The 14,247-nt window shown below is 41.0% G+C and overlaps 1 protein-coding gene across 6 annotated transcripts in view; it reads left to right on the top strand.

Annotated features, from left to right (window-relative positions):
* Window positions 1–14,247, top strand: part of LOC146866305 (uncharacterized) — a 110,635-nt gene that overhangs the window by 85,840 nt on the left and 10,548 nt on the right. For 5 of the 6 annotated variants that reach the window (XM_085640840.1, XM_085640837.1, XM_085640838.1 and 2 more), the window contains one exon: window positions 8,630–8,659. The exons of the other annotated variant lie outside the window; for it this stretch is intronic. In XM_085640840.1, the coding sequence (XP_085496966.1) occupies window positions 8,630–8,659 (30 nt within the window). The remainder of the gene's footprint in view (window positions 1–8,629; window positions 8,660–14,247) is intronic. 6 annotated transcript variants of the gene reach the window in all.

Below are 14,247 nucleotides of genomic sequence, written 5' to 3'. Positions count from 1 at the left end.
GATGTACAAAAACTTCACAAAATTAGGGACTTCACTAAATTCAAAGTTATGATCTTCGTGTCACTTTTAACATCAAGATTTTGTTTTTGGTGCATTTTCTGATTTTATTCTAGTGATCAATTGCTAAAAATAGCTAAAAACAATAATTGAAAATCGTAGGGTTAAAATTTATAAAAGGGGTTGTTTTATGTATGGTTGGGCTTTGGGCATAATCAGAACTTAGGATGTTAGTCCAACTATGGTTTACTGGAAAATTGTTGATAATTCATGGGAAGGTGCGTAGAGGATTCATAATGAATTTTGTAGGCAGAGGAAACAAGAGTTAAAGACTGGGTTGGTGTCTTTCTTTTATTTGACGTTTTAAAGCATAACTTTTCAGTAGGGTTAAGCAGCACTTTACCTGGGAGCAGGGAAACCTGGAGGCCAAACAATATGTTTTCAGAGAGTGTAGTTTTGAGAGTCCTACCTGAAAGCTGTTTCTCTTGGAGGTAGATTCTATTGTTTGGCTGAGGTCAAGGAGCGATGCTTTGAGGCTAACACAGAGCCTGTGGTATTTGTTGTAGAGGAGAAATTTCTTATGAATGAATTTGAGATTTGCATTGATCTGAGGATATTCTATATTTGGTTAATTGGCTTCAAATTGTGAACCTTTATTCATGTTTGAGTGTAACCTACAGCTGGAAAAAGTGGTTAAGTAGGCGTGCATAATGTTCTTACAGCACTCAAAGCTGCATCACAAATTAGTTTTTGTTTTTGCTTTTGCATATTCTACCCAACTTACGTATATAGTACACTTTTGTAATTTCATTTGGTGTATTGAAGTAGAACTCTCAGAAGAGGGTATAGTCCTTGAATAGTGAGATTTAAATATTGTGCTTCAAGAATATTATAACAAAAATAACAATGAAAAAATCGACAGGGTAAATATATATAGACAAGTATAGGTTTACTATACTTTACTCAATATGTATACCTTGACCATAAATATCTTCAAGTTACGTAGATACTGGGTTACAAATGGTAAATCTATACATAGCAATGCAATTTAATTTCAGGATATTTCCTTGTGATTGTTTTTGCTGCAGTTTTCTTGTAGCATGATATTTCTATAGTTGATATTCCGGTATAGAAGCCTGAAGATACAATACTGAGTAGTTAGGGACATGCAGTGTAAAATAGATGAATATCTACAGGTACTAACTTTGCGGATATTCACAAATTTTCAGACTAAAGGTATCTCACATATCAAAGCACATCACTTGCACCAAAATGATCAGGAATGCATAGTGCATATATTGCAGTTAATTGCACCAATACATACTGTTTTTGCATTACCTATGCAGGCCAGTTGTATAGAGTGCAACATCTTGACTTGAGCAATAATGGAAGGAAAATATACACCGCGGAGTGAAGATTTAAATGTTGATGTTTAAAACTCGATATTGTGATACCCCTGCAGGATGGAGTGACATGTATGCAAGAATAATTTATATAGAGGAAAGAAAATAGGAAAGAAAAAAAGCTTGTGAATTTGTGACTTTCAAAACAGTAGCATTGCCTCATTGGAGCAATGAGTATACGAGGCAATTCTCAAGAGAACAAACCTCAATTGCTTTGTGAACACACTGCGGTACACTATAATATGTACACTATAATATGTGAAGTTTTCTGAGGGCTCTGACAATAGCGTCTGGGACTCTGAAACAAATATAAACTTTGGAAATGCACATGGTAAAGTACAAATATCCCAATAGGTGCTGCATATTGTGAGAAGTTGGCCTGGTATATGCTGTCCACTGGTTATAGTGGGCACCCTGTACCAGTCCAAACAACCCCTTATAGATGATAGGTTAAAGACAACCTGTATTGAAAGCTATCCTAGTGGTAGCTATGGAGAGCAGCCTTCAGGCTAAGTCTTGAAGGAATGGAAAGCAGCTTGTTTTACCAGTCTATAATCTCTTGAATGGCTAAATGAAAGACAACCACACCAGGTATATATATAAAATATATGTATTTTTTTCTAAACACACCCTCCTAGTCTCTTTATGAGGCTAGAGGTCAAAACACATAAGTTGCACTTCAAATAGTACAGTAAAATAGCACAAATACACGTCAGGCCATAGGGGCGAGCCAAACCATATACTAAAATAGTGGTATAAGAACCACAACTTAACTAGACACAAGGCCTAGAGCCTGTAGAATCGCTGGGACCCCAAGGACCACCCAAGCTAGCGACACAGGGGACCCACGGGGGCCGTGTGCAGTGTGAGAACACAGCCACGAGTTCCCGTTAGCTCTTATGTGGAAAGTCGCGGTTAGATTTTTAAAGATTAGGGACACTTAGAAATGAGTCAGGATCAAACCCTTTGGGACTTAGAAAGTTCCAGGGTCAACACCCACGGGTGCACCGGAGTACTTGTGTAACCTCACCCAGGGAAGCCGGGTGCATAGGTGTCAAATGGTGTCGGGTCGTGTTGTCGTTTTCAATGGAAGCTGGCAAAGAAGTGCTGCTGCCGGGAAGATGCGAAGTGTCCGAAGAGATTCAAGCCTGGATCAAAGTCGAAAAGAACCTGAAAGCAGAGGGGACAGAGTCTGGGTCACTTGCCAGTGACCAGGGGCACGATAGTCGAATGCCCACCGATGTCGGGTGTTTCAGGTGAAGAAGGGGAAGCTTGACTCCTCAGCCACGAGGACCAGGAGGTGTCGAGGATGACCAGGAGCTGGATTCGAGCTGTCCCACGAAGGATGTTGAGTGCTGCAGCGTTGGTGCCCGGATTGGACACAACAAGCCTACAACAGCAACCCACGCAGAAGGGAGAAAGATGCTTCGGTGCAGACCAGCAAGATCTGAGGGACTCACCAGTTGGTAGGGAGTCAGGGCACGTCTGGAGCAACCAGGGAAGCCCAAGGAATATCAAAGTTGCCTTCTCAGGGACCAGGGATCGCGAAGGAGCCTCGAAAGGAAAAACAAAATGGCAACCCACGGGTCACTTGGGGTGACTAGGCCGACAATCTTCGGTGGATTCTCTGCTCGAGGTGGGGGCTACAAGTAACCCCAAGCACGACTTCAACAGACGTCAAGAAGTCAATGCACTTGCAGAAGTGCACGGTGACCAGGAGTTACGGTTCCACGCTACTCATGAGGGATGTGGGTCTCAGCTTTGCTGGGGACTCCGGTCGGCCTCTGAGATGTCTGGAATTCCTCTTCCTGGGCTGCAAATACTTCGGAGTCTGGCAGGAGCTTCGGAGATGCAGACCGGCAACATGCTTTGTTGGTGCCTGCCAAGCAGGAGAGTCACTCCTTGACTCCAAGGGGGATTTCTTCAGTCCTCTAGTTTTTAGTAGAGCGTCGAAGGATTCAGCTTCAGAGTTTTGTCCAGGGATATCTAAAGTTTTGTTGCCAGGGGTTCCTTACTTCGGCCTAAAGAAGGGGTTGGACTAGCTCTGGGGACCCACCTATGGGAGGGTTTGGAAAGAGGGGTGGCTACACCCATTTCCTTTGTCCAGGTGCACACCAGAGCAGGGGCTGGTAGCCCCTGAACCAGTTTGAGCTAGTCCATGCACAGGGATACCAAATGTGCCCCCAGAGCAGGACTTCAAAGCCCTCTGAGAGTGCTCCCACCCAGCCCCAATACACATCATCCTGTCTGGGAGGTGGTTACACCTCCCTGTGACAGGAAACCTATTGTCCAAGCCTCCCCTGCAGTTGTTTTGGTCAGCAGCAGGAGGCCAGACCCGTGTCTGTGGCTGCAGCATCCATTTTGTGATGCCAGGGCTCTGTTAAGTTTCTACCGGGTATACCAGTACAGCCATGTCTCTCCCTCTAGAAGGATGGGATAATATTCTCACATCAGGAATTGATGTGGGGGGTATGATTCCAAGGTGTTTGACACCAAACATGACATGTTTCCGTGCAGCCAGTCCAAAGTTAGCATTAACCGTTTTAGTTATAATCTAATGCACTTGAGTATATGGTCAGGCTGCACCACTGACAACCCCGGAGAAGAGATTCCGAAGGCTGCAGAGGGGCTCAGCTCATGCCTGGGCACCCTCTCACATATAACCATGCATCCTGCCTTCAGTATTGATAAGGCCTGTCATAGGGGTGACTGATAGGTTTCTATGTGCAGTGATAGGTGAGGTATAGTGAACCTATACCTCAGTAAGGGGTGCATGCACCACCTTATCCTGGCTGCAGTAGCAGACCTGTGGTGTCAATTTGGAGGGCTTTCCAGGGGTGGCACAATACATGCTTCAGCCCCTGGTAGGCCTCTGGGGTACCTATGCCCTGGGTACATAGAATACCATATACTAGGGACTCACAAGGATACCCCAGAATCCAATCTGGAGTATACCTAAAGTACATGGAATCAATTTGTAAGAGAAAGCAGATAGGCCGGGGACCCGAATAGCAGGCTCCCAGCCAAACTAAGTCAAAAACCATCAAAACACCAGGAAAAAAGTGGGGACACCCATGTAGTCAGATTCTACCTTCCTACACATATGTGGCATGACTTAAAGTGAACGTTTTCCTTTATTAATGTTAATATTAGACAGAGCTGGTTTTTACATGCATATTGATGAAGGATACTATTTATTACTCAAAATAGAACTAACTTCACCTTGATTTTTTTTGGGGGGGTTAACATGAGGGCAAGCTGCATAGTGCAGTCTGAACATGTGCACTGCCCCACAATGAGCAAAGCAATCCTAGTGTCTCAATCTGAATCTGTGATGGTCTTTCAAGACCTTCAAGAAGCCCCTGCCTGCTAAATGAGCACAGAGGTGTGAATGTGCTTTCCCTCTACTGGGGTGGTCTCCATATGAGAGTAGACAACATTCCACAGGGGAGGAACATACCAGGGGTCCTTTTGGGGGGATGAGGTCTACCCACAACCTACAGACTGAGTCTATGGTCTTACTACTTGAACACTCAATTTAGATACCATGTCCATACAGGATCATGACACACACACAACCCCACCACACACATGTATACACACACACACACACACACAGACAAATAAAGTTGTTGGATAAGGAGGAAACATGGGATTATTAATTACATTTGTCTCCTTAGGCTTACATGACTCCTTCTTTTGTTTTTCAACTCTTTTTATTTAACAAGCTCGAGGAAGCATGTGCAATTTTGGGTTACATTTCTAAGAATGCAATTCTCAATAAAAGAGCATAGAGATAGGGAGGGGGGAACAGCACACAAGGAGCACAATCACAACATATAATGGTGCCCTGAACTGGGGCAGGGAACACATTGAAAATTCACCACACATTGTTAGACCAGTATCCCCCAGGTCCCGGTTCCAGCTTTCTCACAGCCCTCTGTAGGCGCGCCAAAGTGCCCACACATTCTTCCATTTTTTAGCACACCCCCTGCTTTAGGATTCCTTCTTCTTGTGGGTTCCTTAGTCTGGATTAATCCCTTAATGAATCAAGGCCTGGATCCAATATAGTGACTGACCCCCTGGATCGGAATCCAGCATCATTTAGGACTTTAGTAGGCGATGGCCTTATGACACCACATGCCTGCTCCATTACTGTCTTCTTCCTGGATTTCAAGGCACTATGTGGTCATCATAGCCATGATCACTCAAACAAGCCCATTTTAATGTTTCTTCTACGCTGTACACACGCACCGTGAGCTAGACTCTGCCCTTGCAGTTAATTAACCTGCACCAGCTAAGGGGATCTAGAACTATCCCACTCCACTAGGCAGGGGGAGCACTACCATTCAAGATTACCTTTGTGAGCATGCACACAGAACACATTCACTCTCCTAATATTGATATCAGCTCCAGTGATATGCATTTCATTCGACCTGCTATACATTCACAATGTAAGGAAAGACTCCAACAAACACACAAACAAATTACAGACCAATGCAGAAAAAACAGTGCCACATAGTTTCCTAATATTAAAACTTTAAATACGTAAAAGACCTCTCCAACTCAAGATTTTTCAAAGCAATGTGACATCAAACGCCTTCTTTCTGAGTGCACATGACAATGGCAGGGCTAGGAATTGAACTGAAATCTTATTAAATTCCGACAGTTCCTTGCCATTTAGTAAGCTTTTTGGTAGTGTTGTACTCATACCGCACACATTGCAGAATATGGTTCTAATTGGTTTTCAGTTTGAAAGTTTGCACAAGTTTAGATCCTTCTGTTTTCCCCCCAATCTTTCATTATTTCAAGGTTGCTAAAAAGGATTTCTTTGGCTAGTAATATTCATGTTATTAGAGAGAACCCCAACCACTGTGTAATGTTTTAAATCTTGAGTTTGCGTTTCTCCAAACCAAGCGCTCTTAACATGTATTGCCTACCAGTATGCATGACTTGTGACTCCTCCACCTTGGAACATTCATAGATTTAGGAGAAAGTTCCTATACAACGATTTACACACATATGATTCATTGTCTCTTTATGATATGTGTATGTGAGAAAATCGCTCTGGCACACTAGATTGGGAGAAGTAGTTGTTGCATTTAAAGTTGCAAGTTGATAAGGAGACTCAGAAGGCAGGCAGTACAGGTACAGGTACTTTATTAAGGAAGTAAGGGAACCTTACCAGGCCTAGAATGTAACAAGCTCAGCCCTCAGCTATAGACATCAACCTCACCTGAAAGGGATAGAACACTCTACCGTGATGACATCACACATTCCACACTAGGCAAGAGTAGAGGACATTGGTATAAAACAGACAAGCTAAATGGCTCGCAATAACCGTGTGCACTACTAACAGTCCTTATCGAATTTCCATTTTAAAAAAACACAGAGTTACACAATGTAAATGCGACAAAAACTGTAGTCAAGGGAGTTGTATCCACAAAGATCTTCATTGATTGTTAAGACAAGCTCATATTAACCAATTGAATGGTTACCAACCATTATATTGCAATTTCAGACACAGTATGTACATGATACATCATATACAAGGTGTGTAATAAAATTCCACTTGATGACATAATGCCCTATGCATTTCGGGACATCGGCGTACCTTCTTCAGGGTTAATGCCAAGCGGAGAAACAGCAACTGCTTAATGAATAAGACCACATTCACGGCTGAATCTGTGTAACTGATCAAAATACTTGACTGCAGCCTGCACCGGAGGGACAGTGACGCTCTGCGTTAATCCGGAACCAAAAGTGGGGGACATGCCAGGCTAGAACAGAAGGCAGAATACCAGCATAGAGCTATTAACAAAATTGGAGATAGGTGCTATGGAAAAATGAGAAATGCAAAAACAACAGTTGATGGACAGAATGCAGAACAATGTCATACATTCACCCCAGTACAGAGATCTGGGCCTAAATCCATCGTTTTCTTTCTCACCATGCCATTCCAGTTTGAACCCAGCAATATGCAAATCAGTCTTGACCCTGTGCCTCATGGGTACAGTCCAGCCCGAACTGCCAAACCAGGTCCTCACTGGACTCGAAACAAACATCCTAGGACCGGTTTCGGGGTTTCACCCCTCTTCAGCCAGGATAGCTTGATTCCAGTGGCATGGAGAGCACGGGACCCATGTCTGGGCATACCCTTACCACTCGGGGTGACAAATGCAAAAACAACAGTTGATGGACAGAATGCAGAACAATGTCATACATTCACCCCAGTACAGAGATCTGGGCCTAAATCCATCGTTTTTTTGCTCACCATGCCATTCCAGTTTGAACCCAGCCATATGCAAATCAGTCTTGACCCTGTGCCTCATGGGTACATTCCAGCCCGAACTGCCAAGCCAGGTCCTCCCTGGACTGGAAACAAGCATCCTAGGACCGGTTTCGGGGTTTCCCCCCTCTTCAGCCAGGATAGCTTGATTCCAGTGGCTAGGAGAGCACGGGACCCATGTCTGGGCATACCCTTCCCACTCGGGGTGACAAATGCAAAAACAACAGTTGATGGACAGATGGAAAAATGAGAGGCACACTTGAAGTGTGGTAGTGAGAGAATCCATTGAGAATGTAGTCACTGGGAAAAGAATTTTAAAAAGTTTGTCGCAACGGATGCCATCAGAGCTAAATCTGGTCCTGAACGAAGGCCAAGATTTGAGCAGTTAGGAGCCTGGAAGGGAAAATGGAAATATGATGTGGCTGCTTTGAATTTCAGTTTATAACAAATGTAACATATTATAGCAAATGCAGTCGTGGCCCATGCAGGTAAGAGTGGTTGGGCCGGTTGAGGGGGGATTTCGACAGACGATACCAGGGAAAATTAAATAAATCATTAATTTGCCATGGTCATCGTCAGTCGAAATCCCCCCTCACCCGGCCCCACCGCCTCACCGCTCTTAACTGTACAGTCCGCGGCTGAGCAAATGATGATCAATTTTTTGGTGCACATGGTACAAATGTCGGGTCCTATTTTCTTGACAAGCCTTATATACTGAGGTAATTTTATATCTCAAATTGCCTTTTCTTTGGTGCTTACTGTGATATTAAATGTTAACAAGTTATAAGGATAATATGGGCTGAATTGGAACAACTGTTTGATAATTGGCAAATCCAGGAATTCATTCATCATACAACTATTGGGTGTTTTAATTGAATACCGGTGCTTCTCGAAAAATAAACAACCAATTTTACTGAGTAAAACTCATTTTCTATTTTAGGGACTTCCTGCAAACTTTAATCAAGCAGTGGTAAGGCGAGTTCATAATTCTGTGATGTCTCTCTGTGATAGTAAGAAATTAGCTCTCTATAAGTCTGTGAATGCTACTGCATAAATGTATAAAACCGCCAAAATGAGAAAACATTGATGTTTACATAAAAACATGTTACTGCTTTGCACGGAATAGATTCACCACCATTTTTACTCATAACACAACACAACACTTTAAAGCTACGCATAACAGACAGTAATTGGGGAGGAATTTTTGGGCTTATCAAAGAAACAAAATTGCAAAGTTTGCATATTCAAATCTATTAGCATCCAAGTTAACATTAAAGCGACAACAATTAATGTCCTGTCCTACACCTCATTGGTACACCACATTGGTTTCATGACAAAAGAGGGGCATCCTTCTGAAACCATCCGTTCTTCCCAAAAATACAAATTGACCCAGAATTAACCAATTTGATGAGTAATGATTTGGAGTCCAATTATCAAATATGTGGCAAAGCATAAGAGGTGGTCATGGTATCCTGCTGGTGGTGAGGGAAAAAACACAGACTAGTGACACTTCTTTACTACCTTGGTATGTGTAAGACAGCTGTACACATTTTTAGAGAAAGCAGAACTAACAGAGTCTGGTCTTAAGAAGTACATGTTATATTTAAGCCACATTTAAGACAATTCATGGGATGGTTTTGCTGTTGTTGTATGTTGTGGGGTGCCTAGGGCAACATCACCACACTAGGAAATAGTAGGGAGGGAATCGAGAACCTCTTTAATAGTAGTGAAAAGAATTTGGAGACCAACAGATAGTTTGCAAAACTCTATTTGCAAATGGTTTGCTATTTTGACTAAGCAAGTGTATGGAGAGTGTTGAAAGTAATTTATTTTTAGCACAAACAGATCAAAATAATCCTGCAAGACAATGTGCTGCATACTTTGACTTTTCTTGACATATAATTTAGATAACACTGCTACATAATATGGTCCTCCATTACTCCATAGTTCTAGAGGCTCATACAATAGCAACTCTCTGTAGAGTGGTTAGTGGGCTTTCATTATAATGATAAAACAGATATTTCACAAGAACCAATGATATAGTTTGCAAATTGCTATGTGAAATATGCTTTTTATATATCACTGCATTTTGGAAATAGCGAAGAATGCCAGAAGTGGGATGGATTTTCAAGACACTGAGGTGAATAGTGATTGATTCTTTGTTACTAAAATGGAATTTTCAATGTATACAAAAGGAGCATACAATTATTATAATTTTCTCCACAAATAGTTATCGAAGTCCTTAAATAATCCAAGTTTCAATGCAAGCTTCCTTGTTCACTTGTCTTTATTGACACTTAGAATCCAACAACAAGAGAGAGAGGGTCAGAACACACTCTTGGTCCCCCTGGGAAAATATTGTTAAACAACAAAAGAGTATAGGAAAATCAAAAGAAGGAGAGTAAATAAAGCCAGTACACAGAAAAATCAATCAGATTTGTTAAAAGAGCCCTCACTCACCAACCTGGTTGGTGACACGCTTCATCATAGGGCTCCCACCAGGGAGGTCTAATACCTCCCCGGTGTGCTACTACGCCTGTTTACAGCAGAGCTGGTGATTGAGTGTAATGTGTAAGTGCAAAAAAGTGAGTGCAAGGTGAATAAAAAAATGACTGGGTTTTAAACCAAAATTATTTATTGTGGTAAATCCAGCATTAGTTAAAAAAGGGGGGTTATAATAACTATTTACCAGATCTAGTTAGTTATCCCATAAAGTGAGAAATAAGAAATGGTCAACATGTTTCTGCCTTTATAGAGTGTTTACCAGGCATTCGTCAGGACCTCACTACCATGGTGGTATGCACACGCTAAGGCGCACCCAACCATTGGTAGTAACATAAAAACAAAGACTCACTGGTTTTTTACCCGAAACTTCAGGATTTCTGAAGAATAAATGTGGCTGTAAAAATAAACAGAAACACAAACAAACATGTATAGTTTGCAGAAGACAAGCATATATAGTTTGCAAAGGGCACAATACTTAAATCTAGAATATGCCATTGTGTGATACAAGAGGGACTGGCGTAGAAACTCCCTTCACCAAGTAAATACCATAAATTCAATAGATAGGTATTTTGTAAGGGCTGTTAGACTAAATAGCAGGGAATACTCCAGGACACATTAGGATGAGTATACAGCACCACTGGAGGGATTCCAAACCATTGCTAGACCCAAGGTGCTTTTAACATAAAATCTGTAAAAAACAGACAGCATGTTTTTATTAAGCCTAATCAGAAAGAAACAACTACATATCGCCCATATAGTGAGAGCGTGCTTCGTAGTGGTTATTCAATATTCAGAAAGAAGAACTCAACTAATAGGTCACATAGCTAAAAGGTGTAGAGCCCCAAAGATGTCATAGATAGAATCAGACCATCCAGAATGACTGTTTATAAAAGATAATAATAAATAAACACAGGATCAACTTACTTAGGACTATAGTAAACCTCACATCATAGATCCAGGAGGGGGGTGCGCACTTATTGTCACACTCTGGAGGAAAAAGTAAGTCTTGTGAGTTACCTTCAAAAAAGTAACCAGCAGAGGAAAGGAACGCTAGTGGTAACATCACGCCATCACATTTACTTCATCAAAGCGCTGCACCCGCCGAAACACCTAGAGCTCCCTCATTCAAGGATCCTGTGGATTCCGGCATTGGTTAGTCTATTGGTTTAAATGTCGGAAGTAACCAATCAGTGCCTGCAACCTCGCGCATCATGTGAAAGGTGGAAGTTGAATTACACCGGGTGGCGACATTCGTCATGTGACTTCATTGTAACCAATAGTAGGGAGAAAAATAGAGGCGTGCTTGAAAGCGCTAGAACGCTCACCTCCTCTTTCCTCCGTAATCGCTTCAAACTCAAGATATTTGAAAGAAACAACAGATTTGTGCAAAAAACTGAGAGAAAAAAAAACAGAAACAAAATTCATGTTGGAAAAATGCTCGCCAGCATCTATAAATGTGACACTTATTCATCTCAGTTGACACTTGCTCCAATATCTTCACAATACAGATCAATCAGAAATGTCTATACAGTCAGCCTACGCGTTTCGTCCCTCATGGGACATCATAAGGGCTGTTAAAAGAAAACACACAGTAAAAATCCATTCTACATAAAAAGTAAATATACCAACTCAAACTAAGTACCACACTGTTGATAAAACGTGCTCAATTCCATCTGCCTATAGAACAATATAAGATTTATTGCACAAGTGTTTCCCCTTATTTGTGAAATAGGTAACAGTGTCCTAACAAATCCCCTACAATAGCATTCTCAATATGTCTGCCTATATAACATTCTATTTCGAACCAAATTTTAAACTTAACCAATTTGAATTCACCTTACATAGTTTTTTTTACCCATTTCAATTGAATATCAAGTTGATCAGACTAATCATATTGAATTAGTTTGAAAAAGAAATATCGCTGACTTTGACTCTATTTATCCATGATATATTTAATTTGGTATTAAAGGTAGCAACCATCCTCCTAAATTCAAAGAGCCGGTCCACTATCTTTAATTGTCTTGGTTTTTTACCCAATATATTTAATAAAAACATTTAGCATCAGATCAGTCCTTCACCCTCACATCATTATACATGTGACAACCATTCACGCTTCTTGTAGCCCTATTTATTAAAATCCCAATATTCTCACCTAAATTATTATCTTTTTATAATTCTTATTTGGAGTTCCAATGCTGTGTTCCAACTTTATGCGACCTAAATTCTGTAAAGGAGAATTGCCGATATCAATGACTGCAATTACCTCAGTATATTAGAAAATCTAGATCTAATTATTAGCTCAGTTAGAATTTTTATTTTTATTAATTCTAAATCCAGCCATTAGCTCACCTTATTTTTGAATAAATCTCAGAAGAGTTCTTTATTATTTTAACTACCAACCATGGATGGCCATTTTAACAATCTTTAGTTTTGATTTGTTGGTGTCTGAAAACAAAAAAACATGATTAACCACTATTTAATAAACTAAGTTCAATCTCTATTGACTCTCCAGAGCTCTCCCATCTCGATATCCTTTGCTCACCTTCTATTAGCATATGGAGCTCCTCTAGGAAGTTCTCTCCTCGCCAACCTGGTCCGATAAATCCCGCTGTGCTATGTCACAATTCGCTTCCTCTATTTAAAATTCCTCTGCACCAATCAGGTGTAGCGCTTTTAAGACCAGCACTTTAAATAGACTAGTTATTCAATCCCCAGCGGGTTGCCAATGTAATTTCCTGTTTGTAGTCTAATGTTAGTTTGCTGCTCCCTTTCTGGTCCGCATCATATGCCTCGCTTGCCATTGGTCCTACTTCTCATTCCGTAGACCAATCCCCAGCGAGTTACCAATATCATTTCCTGTCTGTAGTCTAATTTTGAATTGCAGCTCCCTCTCTGGTCCGCATGATTGGTCTTACTTCCCATTCCGTGAACCAATCACCACTCGATTACTATCTTTGACACGTCTCTTTCCTTTCTTATTAATCATTTCTATGTTTTCATTCGCAATTCCCTATTTAATTTGAAAATATATATAAGACATGACTCACTGGTCATGAAAGAACTTCAAAAGTTAAAAATGAATTTCTTCAGAACCGGTTATATAGGGATATTCGGTTATACGAACTGAGTTTTTGATGATAGTATTGAATGAATTATATCATTAGTAGAAACCCGGTCTTTAACATCTAAGTTAGGCATGAAAAAATGTTATCTGAGTAGCGGTTCGTTCTGAGTGCGACCAATGAGATAGTAGGTGAAGACCTCAAACCGGAATGGTAATTGGGGCACATAAAATTGAGAAAGGATGACTAATAAATGGTGGAGCTGCGCCGACGATATAAAAAAATAAATAACATTTTTTTTTTGTTTCCTTGGGTGATAAGTTGACAGAAGTAAAATGGACCAATGGGAAATGAGGCAAAAGATGTAGACCAGTGAGGGAACAGTAGCTGAAAATCTTACATTTAAGAGGGGAATGCGCTGAGCTTGACCGGTTCTGAAGAAATTAATTTTTAACTTTTGACGTTGTTTCATGACCAGTGAGTCACGTGTTGTATATATTTTCCAATTAAATAGGGAATTGCGAATTAAAAAATATAAATAATTAATAATAAAGGGAAGAAACGTGTCAAAGATAGTAATCGAGTGGTGATTGGTTCACAGAATGGGAAGTAAGACCAATGACAAGCGAGGCATATCATGCGCACCAGAAAGGGAGCTGCAATTCAAAATTAGACTACAAACAGGAAATGATATTGGTAACTCGCTGGGGATTGGTCTCCGGAATGAAAAGTAGGACCAATGGCAAGCGAGGCATATGATGCGGACCAGAAAGGGAGCAGCAAACTAACATTGGACTACAAACAGGAAATGACATTGGCAACCCGCTGGGGATTGGATAACTAATCTATTTAAAGTGCAGGACTTAAAAGCGCTACACCTGATTGGTTCAGAGGAATTTTAAATAGAGGAAGCGAATTTTAACATAGCACAGCAGGATTTATCGAACCAGGCTGGTGAGAAGAGAACTTCCTAGAGGAGCTCCATATGCTA

The sequence above is a fragment of the Triturus cristatus genome, chromosome 2_1 (assembly GCF_964204655.1).
Source record: "Triturus cristatus chromosome 2_1, aTriCri1.1, whole genome shotgun sequence".
Lineage (NCBI taxonomy): Eukaryota > Metazoa > Chordata > Amphibia > Caudata > Salamandridae > Triturus > Triturus cristatus.
This window is presented reverse-complemented; position numbering and strand designations above follow the sequence as displayed.